The 22,462-nt window shown below is 34.4% G+C and overlaps 1 protein-coding gene across 3 annotated transcripts in view; it reads right to left on the bottom strand.

Moving 5' to 3' along the window:
• Nucleotides 1-22,462, bottom strand: part of NIPBL (NIPBL cohesin loading factor) — a 189,759-nt gene that overhangs the window by 21,648 nt on the left and 145,649 nt on the right. For all 3 annotated transcript variants that reach the window (XM_087443205.1, XM_004422744.3, XM_014781592.2), the window contains exons 26-34: nucleotides 21,857-22,071; nucleotides 21,614-21,716; nucleotides 20,880-20,978; nucleotides 20,632-20,778; nucleotides 18,617-18,751; nucleotides 17,827-17,925; nucleotides 16,925-16,978; nucleotides 2,665-2,773; nucleotides 1,006-1,142 (exon numbers count right to left, since the gene is read on the bottom strand). In XM_087443205.1, coding sequence (XP_087299331.1) covers nucleotides 1,006-1,142; nucleotides 2,665-2,773; nucleotides 16,925-16,978; nucleotides 17,827-17,925; nucleotides 18,617-18,751; nucleotides 20,632-20,778; nucleotides 20,880-20,978; nucleotides 21,614-21,716; nucleotides 21,857-22,071 — 1,098 coding nt within the window. The remainder of the gene's footprint in view (nucleotides 1-1,005; nucleotides 1,143-2,664; nucleotides 2,774-16,924; nucleotides 16,979-17,826; nucleotides 17,926-18,616; nucleotides 18,752-20,631; nucleotides 20,779-20,879; nucleotides 20,979-21,613; nucleotides 21,717-21,856; nucleotides 22,072-22,462) is intronic.

Below are 22,462 nucleotides of genomic sequence, written 5' to 3'. Positions count from 1 at the left end.
TGGCATTGTGCTCAATAAATATTAGTTATTAATATTAGCCACAGATTATATATTAATCAATTTATTTCTGGATAGAAAAAAAGCCTTAAAGATAAAATTAGGGTCTCAGAAGTATTATATGTTGTTTTTTTACGTATTTATCTTCTGCTACTTTCCTCGGTTCTTAAAATTTCTCAGGATGTCTTGAGGTTTTCACTTAGAATTTGTGTTAATTAGATCACCAAAAAAACTGACCATAGCAGCAAAACAAATTTAGTAGAGAAAACAGCTAAAATTATCTCCTTAGGAATACTGGCAACATAGTAAGTGAAAAACTATTTACATTTTTAAGTTTTTAGAGTATTTTAAAATTTAGTGTTTGTAGTAAGCCACTTAACTCACCATGCTGTCTTATAATTTTTATATTTTTGTAATAAGCCACTAACTCACTGTACTGTCATGCAACTTTCTGGATTATTTTACTTAAGCAATGTTTTATTTAATTTTCACATTTGATTTTAGGAAGACAGAGTATGTGTACTATTAAAAATATTAACAGCTTAACATCTCTAATACAATACTAGATTTTCGATATTCAATATATTGATGTATTATAAAAATAAATAAAATACATTTATAATAAAATATACTAAAAATGACAAATGAAAAGCAAATTCAAAACCTAAAAGACAGTGAATTTCTCAATGACAAGAACTCTGTCTCATTCACTTTTGAAGTCTTAACATAGTTACAACATTTACTGAACATTTACTGAGGGTTTGGCTTGAGGAACTTACAGAGAAATGGAGCCTGAACTTTATTTATATAATACATCAGAAAAATGATGTTTGTAGATAACTTGCCATAAATATTAGAACATATATTTGAGTACATGACATAGTTGATCTGTCAGTGAAAATGACTGTCATCTGTCGGTGAAAATGTGGACGACACAATGTGAATTCTAAATTTAAAATACGATAAGGTTTATGTAAAACAAAAAAAATAGGACAGCTCTATACTTACGCTACATTTAGTGGTAAGGTATGGTTGCATAGTCATGGCATGTTTAACCATAAGCTGGGGTCTTATTTTGCTGAATAAGAACAAAGTGGTTATGCAAGCTACCAATCTTCCAGAATTCACACCTTTATTGTCAGAATCTGGAAAAACAAACAGAGAAATAAGACACTAAAATATGACAAGGCAGTGGAAATTATACAAAATATTATTTAAATTATTCAATATTATCCCCTGAATAGATTCAGTACATGCCTCAATGTAACAGATTAGCATTTCTTATGATACTAGACTTCTTGCATTTCATTTTTTTCTTTATTATATAAATTACACATATTGAGAATAAAGGACAAAGAGGCTGTGCTACAGAAGGCAAGTTGTACACGGATGGGAGTAGGATTGAAGTTAAAAAGCAGAAATGAAGTTGGGAAGTTTAGGGGTGGGCTTTTGGGAATAAACATGAAGTTGGTTATATCTAAAAATGGATGGAAGTGAATATGGGAAAGAAAGTTAGCAAAGGGAGACAAAAACAATTTTGCTGAGGTGATACTGTGTTTAAAGGTACTGGGAAAAAAAGATGCTGCTGTGGTAGAAGAATGTTTGTTAAAAGATGGGAGCAATAAATTAAGAAGTTGGATCAGTGCTACATTAGAAAGGTAAACAAAATGCTGTTCCTGTGAGAGGAAAATGAAGCTAGTCAGGAGATACAATGGTTCTTAGGAGGTAAATTAGTTCTTAGAGGAGATCAGCAACTTTTTAACATTAAGTGACAACAGTATCACCCTTAAAATCTAGGATAGGGAAAAATAGGGGAAACAGAACAAGAAGATATGAAGAAAAAGAGGTACACATGGAAAATGAAAAAAACATTAAAGAAAAAAAACTGCATAAAAAATATAAAGGATATCAACAATTTCCTTAGGTGCCATAAATGGTATCTCTGTAAGGGGCAACTGGCCCCCAGTTCTGGAGAATGACTGAGGCTGACTATTGTTCCACATTAATGTACATTAGGAGATGGGAAGTAATGTTAGTCTTGTGTGCTTTAAGCAATAGATACCAATTATTATTTTTATGGTTTTATATAATTATTTATATTTTGATTAATAACTTCATATTTGTGACTGGTAAAGAATCTGACAGATAATATAAAATATTAAGTATTTAAGGAATTTGTCAATTTAAAAAATATTAACAGCTTTCTAGCTCAAGATTAAGCACATTTTATATAACAATTATAAACGATATTACAAATGTACTACAAATCTTTTAAAAAGATTTTTATAATAGTTAAAACAATTTCATTTTGAGAGAAAATTTTTATGATTTAAAAGATCAAACAGTTTTTGGATGAGTGCAATTAGCTAAATATATATTAGCCCCTGGACTTTTATTCCTGTTCAATATGATATCTAAAATTATCTGCTATTGAAAGATATGTGGAAGAGATAAGGTCTATGCTTTTATTATACTGCTCTAGATAATCTTAGTCAATCTTAACAATATAATCTAGGATACAACATCAAACAAAACAGATTTCATTTAAAAGTGAAGTAGTTCACTATTAGGCTAAGAAGAGCCAGAGGCAAAAATGAGAAATGTGCCCAAAGTATTTTAAAATATCTTATAAAATCAACTTAATGACCAATATATAAAATGTCTTACCAGCTAGAGATTCCTCATATTTAAGAATGTGCTCAACTAGGTTATCAACAAGTTGAGTACACGCTTTCTTCACAGGTTTATATGAGGAATCCTCTTCGGACTTCAACAACTATATATGTATATATATAAAAAAAAAAATCCCAGTATAATTATTCATTAGGCAATAATAATATAAACGCATTAAATACGTCCATAAGTAATAAGCTTTTCAATTTGTCATTAACAATTTCTGAAAATGCAAATTAGTAAACAAAAATATATAACAAATGTTTTAAAATATCTTATAAACCAGTAATTTATAAATACTTTCAAACAATTTTAGTATGAAATATTTAAATTGCTGTGTGTAGGACCTGATGTAGGATATGAGAGAAATAAGAAAGGTGATCTTCCTTTAAGAGTACCATTCAAAGCTAGTTGAATTATTTTAAAGAATTAGAATTCCATTCCTCATTATTTCAAGTCCTTTGATGTCTCAAAAAAGTATATTATGGGTTAATTACATCTTTTATATAATTGTAACTATATCTGAATTGCCCCTTAAATTTTGTCAATATACAAATAAGGCTAAAGTCTTCTCTGTGTTATCCTTTGCCAAATTATTAATACACAATGTTAGAAAAATGTTACAAATAATGAGATGAGGAAAAGAGATCAGTCTAACTATAGCCAAAAAATAAAACCAATCCAATCTTTCATAATCATAGGTTAATAGTAAAGCCATCTAAGGTATATCTGTTTTGTTAATAAAGATGAGCTAATACAATTCTAGGGATTTAAAGTTGAAATGTGTATTTGACTTCTGTGAAGACTTCCAGTGCTGTCCAATATAACTTTCTGCAATGATGGAAATGTTTTATATCTGTGCTGTTCAATACGGCTGCCATGAACCACATGCAGCTACTAAACACTTGAAATGCGGCTAGTATCATTGAGGAATTAAAATTAAATAAAAATAAAAATTCATATTAATTTAAATAGAAAACACGTGGCTAGTATTGGACAGCACAAGCTTAAACCTTCACTATAAGATGCAAGGATGATATTAAAACAACTAATAGCAATCAGAATAACATACACACATTGCTCCCACTCTCCAATTTAAAGAAATAAAGCAAAGCAGAAAACTTCAATTTACCCAGTTTCAACTTTGATCAGCAAATTTTCCTTGTCCTGCTCCATAACTCAATTCCTTAAGCATGCTAGCCTGCTCTTTTTCAGGCAGGGGTAGAAAATAATCCCCTCATTCTTGTTTTTTCTTTTTCCTCTCCAAGACATTAAGTATATACAATAGTATTAATCATAAATTTTGCTTCATGACACCACCAGTACTTGTATGTGCCCTTTTTATTTATTTACTTATAAATATAACAATGCACTGTGAACTCAACTCAAGAACAAGAATATTTCCAATATCTTGTATTTCCCAATGTGCTCCTTCCCTTATCCTATCTTCCTGTTTCACTTTCAAGGTAACCTCTACCAGGAATTTTATCATTTCTTTGCTTTAAAAAATTGTCTAAGCTGTATACTGTTTATAGTTTTGCTTGATTTTCAACCTTCTAAAAGGTATCATACTGGATGTAGTCGTCTGGGACTTGCCTTTTTCACTCAACATTATGTCACTAACTAATTCAAGTTGTTGCGTGTAGCTGTATTTTATTCATTTTCACTGCTATACAACAGGCCATTGTGTGTCTCGACTGCAATTCATTTACCCATTCTTCTAAAGATAGGTTAATTACAATTTTAGTGGTATAATGAGAACTCTTTTGTCTCCTAGAGCACACATGCAAGATGTTTTGGGTATATACCTCAGAGCGGAATTGCTGGGTCACAGGATACATGAATGTTCAACTTTACGAAATAATACTAATTTTTTTTCAAATTGGTTGTAATATTTTCTCAATGAGTAGCAGTTTTTAAGAGATACTATTTAATCTCTCTCTTCTCCATCATTTGTTATCATCTGACTTCTCAATCGTTGCCAATCAAATGGGTGTAAAATGTGGTCTTGATTTGTATTTCCCATATTACTAATGATGTTGAATACCTTATAGGCCACATGTGCTATTTCCTCTATGAAAAGCCTATCCGTGACTTTTCCCTATTTTTCTATTGGGACTCTTACCTTATATTGGTTTGTAGGAGAAGAGTTCTTTATATGTTCTTAATACTGATCCTTTGTCAGTTATATGCATGTCAAATATCTTTTCCCAGTTTGTGACTTGTGTTTTCACTTTCTTTACTATGTCTTTTAATTCATAAATGTTCTTCATTTTAAGGCAGTGAAATTTATCAATCTTTTAAGGGTTAATGGTTTTTGTGACTTCTTTAAGAAATCCCTCTCTACAGAAAGTTTTAAAGATTTCCTTTAATCTAAATGGAGTTGATTGTCAAGTTGAAGTAGGAATCAATTTTTTAAAAAAAATTCCTTATAGACAGCACAATTATCATAGCCCCATTTACTGAAAAGTCCATCCTTCCCTCATTAACTGCAGTATCACTACTGTTTTATAGTAAGTATATCCTATATACGTAGAGAGTCTTATTTCTGGGTTCTCTATACTGTTCCACTGGTCTATTTAGTACCATACTATCTTAATTACTGTATCTTTAAAAATAAGTCCTGATATTTGGTAAGGCAAGTCAGTGCCCCTGAATTTTCAGAAGTGACAATTATTTTTAGTTCTTTGCTTTTCCATATACATTTTACAATCACTTTGACATGTGTGATGAAATTTTTTGTTCTTGATGAAATCTCTTTTAACATTTTTCCATTTCACATGTTTTCATTTTAAGTTTTGTAATTTATTCTCTGTCAGATTTTATTTTATTTCTAGTTTATTAGAAGTTATCCTTCAAGGGTATTAAATTTTATCAAAATTTTTTCCTGTGTCCTCTGAAATGATTACTTATTTCTTCTTCAGTGTTAAATCATACACACAGATGCTGATGTTAAACCAGCCTTGCACTCATGATATGCATGCACATGTGTATGTATATATGTATGCATATGTATATTTATACACACACACCTTTACCCATTTTATTTTTGATGCATTTCAAAGTAAACTGTAGACATCAGTATACTCCATCTTTTTTTCTTTTGAGATAAAATTTACAGGAAATGAATGTACAAATCTTCAGTGTACATTTGCTCAGTTTGCTCAGTTTTGTTAAGTGCATTCACCATTATAACCCAAACTCCTACCAAGATACAGAACAGTGATTCCCCATCTTTAGCTTATATCAGAGTCATCTGGAGAGACTATTAAAACATAGAGTGATAGGTCCCAGTATCAGAGTTACTGATTAATTAAGTCTGGGGTAAAGCTTTAGAACCTGCATTTCTAAGTCACAGGTAATCTTGCTAACTTTTAGAACCACTGATATAGACTACTATCATCACCCCCGAAGAGTTCCCTCATGTTCCTTCCCAGTCGATCCCTGGCCCCCTGCAACCACTCTTCTGAGTTTTTTCTAACTAGATTAGTTTTGCCTCTCCTAGAACTTCATATAAATGGAATCATAATATGTATTCTTCTGTCTAAGGCTTCCTTCACTCCACATAATGTTTTTACTATTCACCTATGTTGCTGTATGCATCGACAGTTTGTTCCTTTATGATGTGGAGTACTATTCAACCATATGGATATACCATTTTTTTACCCATTCACTGGTTGATGGAGACAGAGACAGTATTTGATTGTAAACTCAGGCAGGAGAAACCGAGCTGCTCTTTCAACATTTTGCTTAGAAATCTCCTCAGCTAAATATTCAGTTTCATCACTTGAAGTTCCACCTTTTACAAAACACTAGAACAAGAACATAATTCAGCCGAGTTCTTTGCCACTTGATAACAAGAACTGCCTTTTCTCTGTTGTCCGATAGCATGTTTTTCATTTCTGTCTGCGACCTGATCACAACAGCCTTTACCGTCCATATTTCTACCAACATTCTGTACACGATTATACGTATTCTCTAAGAAGACTGAAGCTTTCTCTACACAGCTCTCCCCTTTTCTTTCTGAGCCCTCACCAGAATTGCCACTAAACATCTCTTCACAGCAATGTCAGCTTTTTCTAGTGTGCACCTCGAAGCTCTTCCAGTCTCTACTGATTACAATTCCAAAGCCACTTCTACACTTTTAGGTATTTGTTTCAGCAGCACCCCCATTCTTGGTACCAATTTCTTTCTTTCTTAGCTTGGGCTGCTATAACAAATACCACAGACTACGTGGCTTAAACAACAGAAATTTATTTCTTATAGTTCTGGAGGTTGGGAAGTCTGAGATCAAGGTACCAGCATGGTTGGTTTCTAGTGAAGATCCTCTTCCTAGCTTGCAGATGGCTGTCTTCTTGTGTCCTCACATGGCAGAGACCAGAGAGAGCATCTCTCTTGTGTCTCTTCTTAGAAGGGCACTAATCTGATTCATGAAGGCTCCCCTCTCTTGACCTAATTATCCCTCAAAGGCCCCCATCTCCTAATATCATCATATTGGGGATTAGGCTTCAACATACGAATTTTGGAGAGACACAAACATTCAATCCACAGCATTCTCTGAGGAATCCTCTTGAGGAAAGAGTCTCATATACTACTGAAAATTTATACTGTTAATTTTTTTCCCAACTGTGCATTGGGGGAAAGGAAATTATCAGACCTCTTAGGGATTAACAGACACTGGTTCTGAACTGACACTAATTCCAGGAGATCCAAATCATCACTGTGGCCCACCAATCAGAGGAGGGGCTTATAAGGGTTAGGTTATTAATGGAAGTTTAGCTCAGGTCTGTTTCACAGGGAGTCCGGTGGGTCCCCAAACCCATCCTGTGGTTATTTCCCCAGTTCCAGAATGCATAATTGAAATAGATATACTCAGTAGCTGAGAGAATCCCCACATTGATTCTTTGATCTTGGAGTGAGGGCTATTAAGGTGGGAAAGGCCAAGTGGAAGCCACTAGGACTGCTTCTACTTAGGAAAATAGTAAATCAAAAGCAATACTGTATTACTGGAGGGACTGCCGAGATTAGCACTACATTAAAGACTTGAAGGATGCAGGGGTGGTGATTCCCACCACATCCTTATTCAACTTCACCTATCTGGCCTGTGCAGAAGACAGATGGATCTTGGAGAACAACAGTGGATTAGCGTAGGCTTAACCAGGTGATGACTCCAATTGCAGCTGATGTACCAGATGAGGTATTACTGCTTGAGCAAATTAACTAACACATCCCCTGGTACCTGGTATGCAGCTATTGATCTGATAGATGCCTTTTTCTCCATCCCTGTCAAAGGCCCACCAGAAGCAGTTTGCTTTCAGTTGGCAAGACCAGCAATACACTGTACTGTCCTACCTCAAGGGTATATAAACTCTCCAGCCATATGTTATAATTTAGTCTGTAGGATCTTGATTACCTTTCCCTTTAACAAACTATCACACTGTTCCATTACATTGATGACATTATGCTGACTGCACCTAGTGAGCAAAACGTAATAACTACTCTAGACACGTGTGTGTCAGAGGGTGGGAAATAAATCCAACAAAAATTCAGGGATCTTCTACTTCAGCGAAATTCCTAGAGGCCTAGAGGTGTGGGCATGTTGAGATATCCTTTCTAAAGTGAAAGATAAGTTGTTGCATCTGGTCCCTTCTATAGCCAAAAAAGAGGCACAGTGCCTAGTAGGCTTCTTTGGATTTTGGAGGCAACAAATTCCTCATTTGGGTGTATTAGTCTGGCCCATTTAATGAGTGACCCAAGAAGCTGCCAGTGTTGAGTGGAGCCCAGAACAGAGGAAGGCTCTGCAACAGGTTCACGCTGCTGTGTAAGCTGCTCTGCCACTTGGGCCATATGATCCAGCAGATCCAGTTGTGCTTCAAGTGTCAGTGGCAGATACAGAGGCTGTTTGGAGCCTTTGGCAGGTCTCTATAGATGAACTGCAGTACAGGCTCTTAGGATTTTGGAGCAAAGCCCTGCCATACTCTGTGGATAACTATTCTCCTTTTGAGAAACAGCTCTTGGGCTGCTACTAGGCCTTAGCAGACACTGAATGCCTAGCCATGGGCCACCAAATTACCATGCAATCTGAGTTTCCCATCATGAACTGGGTGTTACCTGACAGACCAAGCCATAAAGTTGGGTGTGCACAGTGGTACTCCATTATCAAACATATGTGATTGGGCCAGAGCAGGCATAAGGGTACAAGTAAGTTACATGAAGAAGTGGCCCAAATGCCTATAGTTCCCACTTCTGCTACACTGTCTTCTTTCTCCCATCCTGTACCTACGGCCTCATGGGAAATTCCCTATGATCAGTTGACAGAAGAAGAGAAGACTTGGACCCGGTTTACAGATGGGTCTGCACAATACACAGGCACCACCTGACAGTGGACAGCTCCAGCACTATAGCCCCTTTCTGGGATATCCATGAAAGACAGTGGTGAAGGGAAATTCTCCCACTGAGCAGAACTTCAAGCAGTGCACCTAGTTGTTCACTTGCTTGGGAGAAGAAATGACCATACATGTAATTATATGCTGATTCATGGGCTGTGGCCAATGGTTTGCTGGATGGTCAGGGTCCTGGAAGGAAACATGATTGGAAAGTTGGTGATAAGGAAATTTGGGGAAGAGCACGTATGTGGATAAACATCTTGGAATGGGCAAAAAACATGAAGATAGTTACGTCCCACGTGAATGTTCACCAAAGAGTGACTCCAGCAGAGGTAATTTCTAATAATCAAGTAGACAGGATGACTATCTGTAAATACCTTCTCTGGGGATCAGCCTCTTTCCCCAGCCACTCCTGTTATTCATTGCCCAATGGGCTCAAGAACAAACTGTCCATGGTAGCAGGGATGGAGGTTATGCATGGGCTCAGCAACATGGACTTCTCATCACCAAGGCCAACCTGGCTATGGCCATTGCTGAGTGCCCAATCTGCCTGCAGTAGAGACCTACACTAAGTCCCTGATATGGAGCCATTCCCTGGGTGATCAGCCAGCTACCTGGTGGCAGGTTGATTACATTGGACTGTTTCCATCATGGAAGGGGCAGCATTTTGTTCTTACTGGAACAGACATTTACTCTGGATACAGATTTGCCTTCTTGCATGCAATACTTCTGCCAAAATTACCACCTGTGAACTTACAGAATGCCTTATCCACCATCATGGTATTCTACACAACATTGCTTTTGATGAAGAAATTCACTTTGGGCCAGCCCCGTGGCTTAGTGGTTAAGTGTGTGCGCTCTGCTACTGGCGGCCTGGGTTCGGATCCCAGGCGCACACCGAGGCACCGCTTCTCTGGCCATGCTGAGGCCGTGTCCCACATACAGCAACTAGAAGGATGTGCAACTATGACATACAACTATCTACTGGGGCTTTGGGGGAAAAAAAGGAGGAGGATTGGCAACAGATGTTAGCTCAGAGCTGGTCTTCCTCAGCAAAAAGAGGAGGATTAGCATGGATGTTAGCTCAGGGCTGATCTTCCTCACAAAAAAAAAAAAAAAAAGAAAAAGAAAGAAAAAAAAAAGAAATTCACTTCACAAAAAGAAGTACAGCAATGGACCCATGCCCATGCTTACCACGTTCCCCATCATCCTGAAGCAGCTAGCCTGACAGAATGTGGAATGACCTTTTGAAGACTGAGTTACAGCACCACGTAGGTAGCAATATCTTACACGGCTAGGGCAAGATTCTCCAGAAACCTCTGTATGCTCTGAATCAGTATAAAATATATGGTGCTGTTTAGTCCACAGCTAGGATTCACAGTCCAGGAATCAAGAGGTGGAAATGGGAGTGGCATCACTCACTATTATCCCTAGTGACCCACTAGGAAAATTCTTCCTTCTTATTCTGGCAACTTTATGTTTTGCTGGCCTAGAGGTCTTAGTTTCAGAGGGAGGAATGCTTATACCAGGAGACATAACAATAATCCTATTGAACTGGAAGTTAAGACTGCCACCCAACTACTTTGGGCTCCTCATGCCTCTGAATCAACAGGCAAAGAAGAGAGTTAGGGCGCTGGCTGGAGTGACTGATCCTAATTACCAAGGAGAAACTGAACTACTACTCCACAATGGAGGTATGGAAGAGTATTTCTGGAAGACAGATCCCTTAGGGCATCTCTTAGTATTACGATACCCTGTAATTAAGGTTAACGGAACACTACAACAATCCAATCCAGGCAGGACTACTAATGGCCCAGACTCTTTAGGAATGAAGGTATGGGTCACCCCACTAGATAAAGAACCATGACCAGTTGAGGTGCTTGCTGAAGGCAAAAGGAATAGAGAGTGGGCAGTGGAAGAAGGTAGTTATAAATACTAGCCATGATCACATGACCAGTTATAGAAACAAGGATTTTAATTGTCATGAGTATTTCCTACTTACTTTGTTATGAACACTTTGGGGGGGGCAGGGGAAGGGAGGGAAGAGAGAGAGCGAGAGAGGGAGAGAGGGAGAAAGAGAGATGGAGAAAGCGAGCACGTGTGCAACTATTTTTGTTTTTTTCTCTCTTATTCCGTTACCATGTAACATAAGATGTACTGACTTCATATCATAGTATTTAAGTGTTGTTAATCTGATATCATAGTATTTAAGTTGCGGGATATCAAGGAGAAGAGTAAACATCACTCAAGGACTTTACTTTTTATTTTGGGGAAAGGGTTAGTGCATTTTCAGTGTATGTAGGATAGCTGTATCCTGTTAGGTGGAATTATGACCTTGTTATTATCTTTGTTATTATCTTTACTTGGAGATTAAATACGGTCTAAGGAGATGTATACATGGGTGTCAAGTTGACAAAGCATGCCCAGTTATCTGGTTAAACTTTATTTCTGGGTGTGCTGGTGAGGGTGTTTTTAGATGAGATTAGCATTTGAGTTGGTAGACTCAGTAAAGCAGATTGCCCTCTCCAGTGCAAGTGGGCAACATACAATCTGGTGAGGGCCTGAATAGAACAAAAAGTGGAGAAAGAGAGAATTCGACCATTCTCTGTCTGACTATTTGAGCTGAGACATCAGTCTCCTCTCGCACTCGTGGACTGGGATTTACACCCTCGGATTCCCCTGGTTCAGGCCTTCAGACACAGACTGAACTAGACCAGTGGCTTTTCTGGGCCTCCAGCTTGTAGATGGCAGATTGTGGGACTTTAAGAGCGTCCTGACCACATGAGCCAATTCCTTGTAGTCAATCTTTTTCTTTCTCTCTGTCTCTCAGTATCCTCTTGTTTCTGTTTCTCAGAAGAACCCTAATACATGTCCCTTCCAAGTCAATCCCTGACCCCCTGCAACCACTCTTCTGATTTTTTTCCAACACAGATTAGTTTTGCCTCTCTAGAATTTCATATAAATGGAATCAGAATATGTACTCTTCTGTGTAAGGCTTCCTTCACTCTGCATGTTGTTTGTATTATTCATCTATGTTGTTATATGTATCAATGGATACATTGTTCCTTTATGATGTAGAGTACTATTAAATTATATAGATATATTAGTTTTTCTATTCATTCACTGGTTGATGGAGAAAGAGTATTTGATCTTAAACTTCAAGAAGGACATCTTATTTGGATTACAAAGGTCAGGAACAGATGAAAAACAGATTATTCAAGTTTTTCATTGTCTGTATTTTCTCATAAACTAAGAAAGGACCATAGTCTTGGATCATAAGCAATAAAAATGAGTGGCATTGTAAAATCAGTTCAGTTTTGGGATATCTATATCATAGGGCTATAATAATGGTTTAAACTAATTGTACCACTTTTAAGAAATAAAAAAATGTAAAGACTTTCATGATAGAACTTTTTCTTTCACATATTACTTAAATATGACAAAAAACTATGAATTCTTTAAAGGTTACAGAGGAAATGAATCTCCATATATTTAAAAAGTGTGTGTGTGTGTGACATACTAACAAAATTATTTAGTCAGTGAACAGAGTTTGATGCATGTGTGAATGGGGAATCACTGATCTATAAGAAACCAACTCAACACAAAAATAACAAACACAAGAAATATCTGAAATTGGATGGAATGGAATGTGTGTACATGAGCTCATGTGGAAATAGTAAGTGTGCTAATTATTCTTGACTCAAGAATTTCCAATAATTCCAGAATCCACTCTCTATATCCGTCCTAGCTTCTCTTAAAATTTATGCATATGCTTTGTTATAACTGTGAAGAGTGGTTATGTCTGTTACGTGTATTTATAAATATTTTTGAGTTTTATTTCTTTCATTAAACTAAACTCTGTTAGTCTAGTGACTGTACCATAAAAACACAATGTCATTGGTAAACTAAATTGTTGGCAGAAACTAAAGTAGAAAAGCATAGAATAGGGAGAAAGGACTGAATGGACAACTAATTAACTAAAGAGGACTAGAGAATAAAGATATAAAGAATATAAAACTACTATTGCTAGGAGATTATAAATCTAGTCATCTCTTTTCTGTTTCTAACTTGCCAATAATACATAGAGATATTATCTTAGATTCTTTTTAGTAACACTAAATAATCACATTTCTGATAGCTATCCTTAATTCTTACTTAATCATTTATTATAATATCAGATGAAACATTGGTTGTAGATTCTTCTAGAAATTATTATATCCCCTTTGGAATGGCTGACAAAAATACAACTAAGATGGTCAAAAAGCTCTATAATATAGAGCTAATTATTTGATTTAGGAAGGAAATGATGCCAAATATATCACATAAAATTATGAAATGGAAGACGATTTATGAAGAGAATCTAAGATATTATAGATTGGATAACATAAGTGAACACCAGGAAAGTGTTTAAAAAAGGCATCTTAAATTTTTTTTTTTTTTTTTTGGTGAGGAAGATCAGCCCTGAGCTAACATCCACACCAATCCTCCTCTTTTTGCTGAGGAAGACTGGCCCTGGGCTAACATCTGTGCCTATCTTCCTCCACTTTATGTGAGACGCTGCCACAGCATGGCCTGACAAGCAGTGCGTCGGTGCGCACCTGGGATCTGAACCCGGGCCGCCAGCAGCGGAGCCTGCACACTTAACTGCTATACCACGGGGCTGGCTCCCTTAAAAAATTTTTAAAAGCAACATACTACTACAACCCACCAGAACGGCTAATGTTAAAAAGATTGACAACACCAAGTACTGGTGAGAATGTGGAGCAACTGGAACACTGCTGGTGGAAATGCAAAATGGTTCAGCCATTTTGGAAAAACAGTTTGGCAGTTCCCTACTCACCACATGAGCCAGCAATTGCACTCATAGGAATTTACCCAAGAGAAATGAAAACACACATCCACACAAAAACTTGCAAACAAATATTCATAGCAGCATTATTCATAATAGCCCAAACTGGAAACTCAAAAGTCCATAAATTTGCAAATTAATAAAGAAATCATGATACATCCATACTATTGATACTATTCATCAACAAGAAGAAATAAAATATTAATATACCAGCAACATTCTGCTAATTAAAAGAAGCCAAATACAAAGACTACATGCAGCATGATTCCATTGATATGAAATTCTACAAAAGGTACAACTATAGTGACAAAAAGCAGATCAGTGGTTTCCTAGGGTTGGGGGTGAGGGTCAACTACAAAGAGGCACAGGGAAGCTTTTAAGAGTTATATTCTATATCTTGATTGTGCTGGATGTTACATCACTGAATATAATCATTAAAATTAATTGAGGGGCTGGCCCCGTGGCTTAGCGGTTAAGTGAGCACGCTCCGCTGCTGGCGGCCCGGGTTCGGATCCCGGGCGCGCACCGACGCACCACTTCTCCGGCCATGCTGAGGCCGCGTCCCACATACAGCAACTAGAAGGATGTGCAGCTATGACATACAACTATCTACTGGGGCTTTGGAGGGGAAAAAATAAATAAATAAAATTAATTGAACTATACATCTAAAATTAATGAATTTTTTGCATGTAAATTATGCCTCAATGAAACAATTTTGGTTCTCTGTTAAAAATATAGCTAAATAAATGTTTTATTACTAAAAATATTGTTAAAAGTAAAACACAAACAGAAACAACTGGATTTAACTAGATAGTAAATTAACATAATCAAACAAAAAAATTATTTCAAAATAGACTTTCAATGATATATCATTGGAGAGCTACAGATAAGAAGAAATGCAAAGAAATCTTAAACTGCACCCAATAATCTTATTTTCAATATAGTAGGGCAAAGCCAATAAGAAATTATGTTCATTTCTTTAGGAACCAAGATTTTTTAGCCTAAAGGAAAGAATAAAATCAAAGAAGTAGAATCTCATAATCTTAAATTTAAATTAAATACATCAAAATAAGTTCTTGGTTTATGTTTCTCTTTCTAAAAAATACACATTTTCTAGCTCTACCTTCTGAAAAGGCCCAAAGCTATGATAACCCATCAGCAATGAATAGCCACAGCACCCACATTATTCCCACCAAAGGGAATTAAGGGCTTTCTGGAAAAATGGCTGATTTCAGGTTTGGGGCAGGAAATGTACAAGATGAGTCTGGGGCATCTTTAGAGGCAGAAAGTAATCAGGCTACAAAAGAATAATGAGGTTATATCAAAAGGAGACAAGACCAACTTGAAGAGACTACCACTGAGCAAAGATGGGACAATTTGAGGAATTATGATGGGAATAAATTAAAATACATCAAAGACATGAAAATCTATTAGTTCACACTGATATTAAAAAATGAGCAAATTCATTAATCACCTTTGGAGGTTAACAGGAAAACTCATTCTGAAACTTGCTTAAGTAATGGAAAAGAATCAAGCAGCATTTCCCTTGCCTCTCCTGTACAAACTATATTTCACAGTAACCAAATAGTTAATCACGACAAAATTCCTCTTTCAAGAAGAATCCCAGCTAATTAATACAGAAGGAATAAAATAATTAGAAAAAAAATCAGTATTTTGCAACTTTTAATGGAAATAATAAATCTAGGTGATGATCATTTCAACCCAATCTTGGTAATAGATGGTTATATATTACATAATATATTAGATGGTTACATATTATATATTGGATGGTTATATATTATATAATATATTAGGTAGTTGATGGTGATATATATATATTTTATAAAAAATCCTTATAATAGATGCATCAGGCTGACAACACCTAAACTCAAAGATCACTGAAAATGGGAAAACCAAACATTATGTGCCTCCTGATGCGATGCAATAATATTCAGCACCACCTATGAAGTATTCTTGTCCTCTACTCCCAAAACTGAACTTCAATATTATTAAGCCTCTAAGAATTTACAGAAAAAAATGATGGATAGAGGAACAACTTAAATGACACCAGAAGGAAGAGATTTATGAAATCCAGAATGTGTGACATTCTACAAAAAAACACATTAAAGTGGCATGAAAAAAGGAGAGGTAAGGGGTCGATTATTACAGATTAAGAGACTTAAGAGCCATATCAACCAAAGCAACTGCAAATCAACTATAAAAATACATTTTGAGACAATCTAGGAAATGTGAACACTGACTAGATATTAGATATTAGGGGATAATTTATGAATATTTACTTTGATATAGATGATGATATTCTGGTTATTTTTTTAAAAGCCATTTCTGTTAGAGATAGATACTCAAGTATTTATGGGTGAAATGATATAAAGTATGGGATTTGCTTTAAAAGCATTACAACCAAAAAAAAAAAAAAAAGCCCATAAAAACAACAAACAAAAAGATGGGGGAGAGATAGAGATAAAAGATAGAGACAATGCTGACCATTTTTGAAGCTGAGTGATGGGTACTTCTATCTATTTGAAAAGTTTTGAAATAAAAAAATTCATAGGGAGATAAACACTTCCATTTATGGAATTTTTAAAGAATACTAATTGTGCTTTAATTCTGCACTACTATAGGAAATTCTACATATATTATAACATGTCAAATAATGTAAATATATATTTAATGCAATCTATATATATATTTATAGATCTCATATCTATCACCTAGATTAAAGGGATAAGGAAAAAATAATTATCTGGAAGGAAAAGAAAATAGAATTTCAATTAGTGATTTAGAAAACTTACTTACAACAAGCAAGTGAATAATCAATTAAACAGGAATATTAACCGAAACATTCATTCTAATATACGGAAATAAATTTTCCCTACCAAAAGGCAAATACTTAAAAAATAACTGAAAAGCTTCTTTTAAACATAAAGTCTACAAAGAACTGACTGACCTTCTAATAAATTTCACGTTAGCTGTTATCAGGAGTCAAAATAACACTCACGTTTTGAAGAAGTTGCTCAAACCAGTCATATCCAGTATCTCTGCAGGCTGCAACCTAAAAGGGAAAATATGGTGAAACTATTACAATCAGAAATTTACTTAAAAATCTGAATAAAATAAACTTTCGCTATGCTTTAGCCTGAAGTATACAGATATCTCAATGTTCTGAATTAAAAAACTTATTCTTATAGTGCACTATTTTTTCTCAGTAAGCCAATAATTTACCAATGTTAAAGAATTTTATTCTAAAAATATCTTAGAAGACATTCAAGAAATTAGTTTAAGTATTGAAATTAAATATGGTATTACATTTTGAACAATAACTTGAATCACACACTGTCAGAAAAATCTCTAAGGTTTAAAACAATAAAAAAGGAAATGTTTGCTTCTTTTCCTTCTAGATAACAGATTTAAAGACTTGAGTGAAACAGATGATCAGGTAATTGATAATATAAAATTTCTTATGTTCAAAACATGAGAAGTATTCTGGGTCAAAAAAACTTATAGCTTATGTGTATAATTAATTAAACATAATGATACTAATCTTAATTCATGTTTTCTGAAAAAAGTAGTAATTACTATCTCATTTCAGGTTGCTATCCCTGAGGCTATTGTATCTATTCATCCACTTCTTTCCTTCTCAGTTTTCAATCATTGGAGGAACTGGAGAATTTCAACATCAATGCTTAAGTCAATGAATGCCAAAAAGTAGGGCTATGTAGAAACACCAATCTCGTCTTACTTGCATCCCTTGAGTACTTGTAGAAATATAAAGTAAGAGAACTAGTACTAAATGTTGAGCTTAACCAAATATCTCATCCTTGTCTCTCCCTTTTTAAGACGGGTATGCCTCAACTAGATTTGCACCCACAGGGACCACATCCTTGTTCTAGTCCTTCTTACCACATCAGTGATGTTTAAAATTTTCCTCGTCATTGCTTCTTTGTCATTGTGTGGAGTCGGAGTAAACCAGAGTTTTTGGAATGTTTCATTTACTAATTTCTAGAAGAAAGAAAAATTTCAAACTAACTATAACAAACATGGCAAAATTCTCAATCCCAAATTCTCAGTAAAGCCCAAAACAAAGCTATAAATAACTAAGGAAAACACAAACTACTGGGAATCTTTGGTACGAATTACTCAGTTTTATTTTTTAAATCACCAATTAATTTCTCAAAATTATAATCTTTTCCAATTTGGTAAAGATAGCCTAGAACTTCTGCATAGTACACACTCAAATGTTTTTGATCAAATTAAAACATATTTTTACCACTTGTGGGGAGAAGTCGTTAAAAAAAATATATACAGGGACAATCATACAAACATAAATTCACTGATGAACTGAGGATTAGACTTTCAACAAAGCATTTACTAATTTAGAAAACCAAGCACATATCATTTGAAAATCAAAATAACTTGAATTTGATGATAAACTTCCTATATAATGCAATCTCTACAATGACATTAAATATTATAACTGCTGAATTGGTTGGAAAAGATCAGATTTTATTAATTAATACAAGATCTAGAAATAAAAAAATGTATCAAAGTACATCTTCAATCTAAAAATATTGATGCATTTGTAAAGTTTTTATGTATATTTAAATCAACAAAATTTTGATACAACAAACTTTTAAATTATTTAAAACATTAATGAAAAATGAGTTTTCAAATAGTCCACATTTCATCTTACCTTAATGCCTTCTTCATCATTGACTCTGCGAATCATTTTTACACACATTTCTGTAATTTTTGGAAATGTGGGTTGTTCAATACAGATGTCTCTTAGAATCTTTATTACTCTTTTTCTGACACTGATGCCAGTATCCTAAAAACAGAAAGGTATTTTTAAATGTCAGAAAAATCAAGATGCCTAGGTGTAGGTATTAAATTTGATAAAGTGAAATCAGAAAATAAATACCAACAAGCAGTATATTTACTATCTATTAACAGGATAAAGATGGTCTATATACTTCCCTCTTTATATTCTTTCTTATTAATGTTACTATAAATATGGGTTATTTTATTGTGTCATCTTTACTTTTCAAATATGATATCCAACACATAGAAAAATATTAAACCGTATTGAACACAAGACTAGAGTAGAAGCTTACCAAAATTAAATGGGATAACAAACATGAAACTTTTAGAATAGTGTCTGGTACTTAAATAGCATATGAAGTATTTGCAACAAAAATTTTAACCTAAATCTAATCAAATTAGTGTCACCATCTTATGGTTGATAGGAAAATACAAGAAACAAAGGATCAAATTAAATAAAACCAAACCATGAGGAAAAAGACTGCCCTGGTTGTTTTAAACTAGTCAATGTCACGAGGAAAGCGTGTAACGAGAGAATACTCTAAATTTTAAAACATGACTACCAAATGCAAAATATGATCTTTAACTGGATTCTGTTTAACAAAAAAGAAAAATCTGGAAAAGAATTTTTTTGTCTAATTTTTGAGACAATTGGAGAATTTGAATATGAACTGGTTATTAGATGATATTTAGGGAGTGTTAATTTGTCTGGCTGAGATAATGGCTTTTTGTTTACAAGGACAGTATCCTTATTTTTTGGAGAGGTAAGCTGAAGTATCCACAGGAGAAGTAGCAAAATGTTTGAAATTTAATTTAAACCAAATAAGCAAAAAATATAGATGAAATGTGGTGGTGGATATATGAGTGTTCACTGTACTATTTTTCTTTAACTTTACAAATTTTCATAATTAAAAAGTTTTAAAAATAAATAAAAAGCATCAAACATTTATTGTGCAAAATTATTTACATTATGCAGTTTAGCAATCATGAAAATATTTTTGGATATACTGCTGTCAAAGTTCATTAGATTTGAGAATCCTGTTGATTTTGCCCTTTACTCTTGAAAAGACTGAGGCAGTAAAAGAGAAAAAAATCTTCCACTCTTTTCTTAAATCAAGATTTTATGCTAGTTGAAGCTGAAATTCTAACTCTCAGCCATACAATATTCTGATACTAGGCTAAAGGTGATAAAATATTCTCTTATTGTGGAAATACCTAACCTTGTGCCTAATGCATCCCTGTTGAGTTATAGAAGAAGTCAATATGCCTGCAGTGGGTGACGTGGAGATTTCAAAGATATTTTGTAATGCCAATGTTTCATTTTATTTTTCAGGAAAGTACTTCAGGGCCAGAGAATTCCATGACATACAAGAAAAGAATATCTTAGAATAGTTTCTTAAGGTTGTTCTTAAGACTCAAATGACTTTCTGGTTTAACTTGCAGGTAGCCGAGCCTGTCATAATTCAGCTGTAAGGAAACATGCACATATACATAAAGGATTCAAAAATACTGTCAGATATCAAGCTGCACCTAGCTTTTACTAAAATAATTTTTCCTATTTATATACATACATATATAATTACTTTAGATTCCTGTCCAAAATATTTAACTGCGTCATGTAGTTCCTATAATTTACTCACTGTAAACTGGCATATCAAAAGGCACTGGTAACTGAAAAAGGAATCCAATTTTCACCAAAGATTGGTTTTACAATACTGAGCAGCCCTCTTGAAATATGCCCTTGAGAAAGTTGCTACAGTTCATAGATTAGGCAATATAAATATATAACTGATATTTACTTTCATGGCTTAACATTTTAAAAAACAGAATACTAGAAAGGCAAAATTATATTCATGAATCATAATAAAAATGACAAAAAAAACATACCAATATTCTTTCAATCAGCATATCATAATACTGCTCCGCAAGCTGCGGTCGACAAAGGACAAATCGACCCAGCAATTCTACTGCTGCCTCTCGGACACTAGTGGAGTTATCCATCAATCGCCCATGAACTCCTCGCTGCATATCAAGCTAAAGAAACACAAACAAAAGATAATTTATACTAAATAAAGCTAGTATTTTAATTTGAATAGAAAACTCAAATAAGAAGAATTGTTTGTGCTTCTCTTTACCCTTGCTAGAATACTGGGGTCTACAGCAACAACCTCAGATAAACACTTCATGGCTTTTGTTCGAACGGCAATTGCGTTTTCACCAAGAACTCGAAGGATCTGCCAAGCAAACATTGATATATTCACAAATTTTAGAACATATAACATTTAAAAAAATATAGCATGAAAACATGCAAAAGATATGAAAATAAATATCATATTTACTTCCCTTTTAATTTGAATATAAGTGAGTAAAAGATCTGTTATCTTACTGATCCAAAGCTTTAACTTAAAGGTCAGTACACAAGATAAGTGAGGCATTCTATACTTTAGGGCCTTTCCTGTATCCTGCCACTCTCAATTAAATCTGGTTTTTATTGCTATGCTTCATTTGCAAGGACCTGTAGCCTCACTATAACCTTACTATGTGTAACTTTAATCAAGGATACTTAGTATTATTTAAATAATAACTTGGGAATTGAATAATTTATTTTTATAAAATCACTCTCCCTATACCATATATGTGTACATTCATACAGATATATATCCATTTATCTGTAAAACAGGAACCAATATATAAAAGGCACATAGAACAAAGACATTTGATCAAACATGGAACAAAGAAACAAATGATACTTTTCACGATCTTTTAAAATATCTGTTCTCAACAATAAATAGACATTGTACAGTACCCCACAAGTATCCAGAATTAGAAAAATCAGTATCATTGTATAAGGAATCCTGGTCCAGTTTACCTGTGTCAAATAAATATCAAAGCTCTGGGCAAACGGCCTCATAGAGGCCAAGTATCGAACAATCAAACAAGCATCATCATAGTCCACAGTATCAGAGTTCATCCTGCAACAAAAAGTCATTAAATTTTTATTTAATTTTTTTGTATAGTAGGTAAATAGATCTCATAATTTTTTTGTATAGTAGGTAAATAGATCTCAAAGAGATAACTGAAAAAGTGAAGATGTTTTCTCTCTGGATCTTACTTTAATGTGCTAAACTGAGAAGGTGTGGTTTTGATAATGCTTCTAAGAAACTTTTTCCGGTTTTCTGCTCGATGCATAATTTGACCAGTTGTCTCAACTTCCTTTGAGTGATGTGTTCCTTCAGATGATTCTTCATCTTTTTGTGATTTCATTGCTTTTTCTGTTTCCAGAGTTGTGTCACGGAACCACTGGGCTATATAGAATTTACGAGAAAACTGGAACGAAATTAGATAAGACGAATTTGATGAAATTAGTTACAAACTTTCCAACCCATTGATAAAGTGTTCACTATCAGAAATAGAAACAATAATGTCTACTTTAAAGCAATTTCTATTAGATAAAAACAGATTTTAAAAAAGCTAGAACATTTAGAATATCTGAATGATAGAAAACTTATTTTACTTTGTCTTAACACGTGCTGATGTCAAAAGATAATATGATAAACAAAACTATTAAATCTGGAACGCTATCAGCTACTTAACTAAGGACAGTATCACCCAATAAGTGAGTAAAATTAGATAGATGATAGGTCAACTAGAAACGTTTAGAATAAATGGATAAAATGCTGAAAGTAGAAGACTCCAGTTATTTTTAACATCTCATCTT

This window comes from Ceratotherium simum, chromosome 18 (genome assembly GCF_057802395.1).
Source record: "Ceratotherium simum simum isolate JZ-2026a chromosome 18, ASM5780239v1, whole genome shotgun sequence".
In the NCBI taxonomy this organism is placed as follows: Eukaryota; Metazoa; Chordata; class Mammalia; order Perissodactyla; family Rhinocerotidae; genus Ceratotherium; species Ceratotherium simum.
The sequence above is the reverse complement of the archived record's forward strand: the minus strand, read 5'-3'. Positions and strand labels throughout refer to the sequence as shown.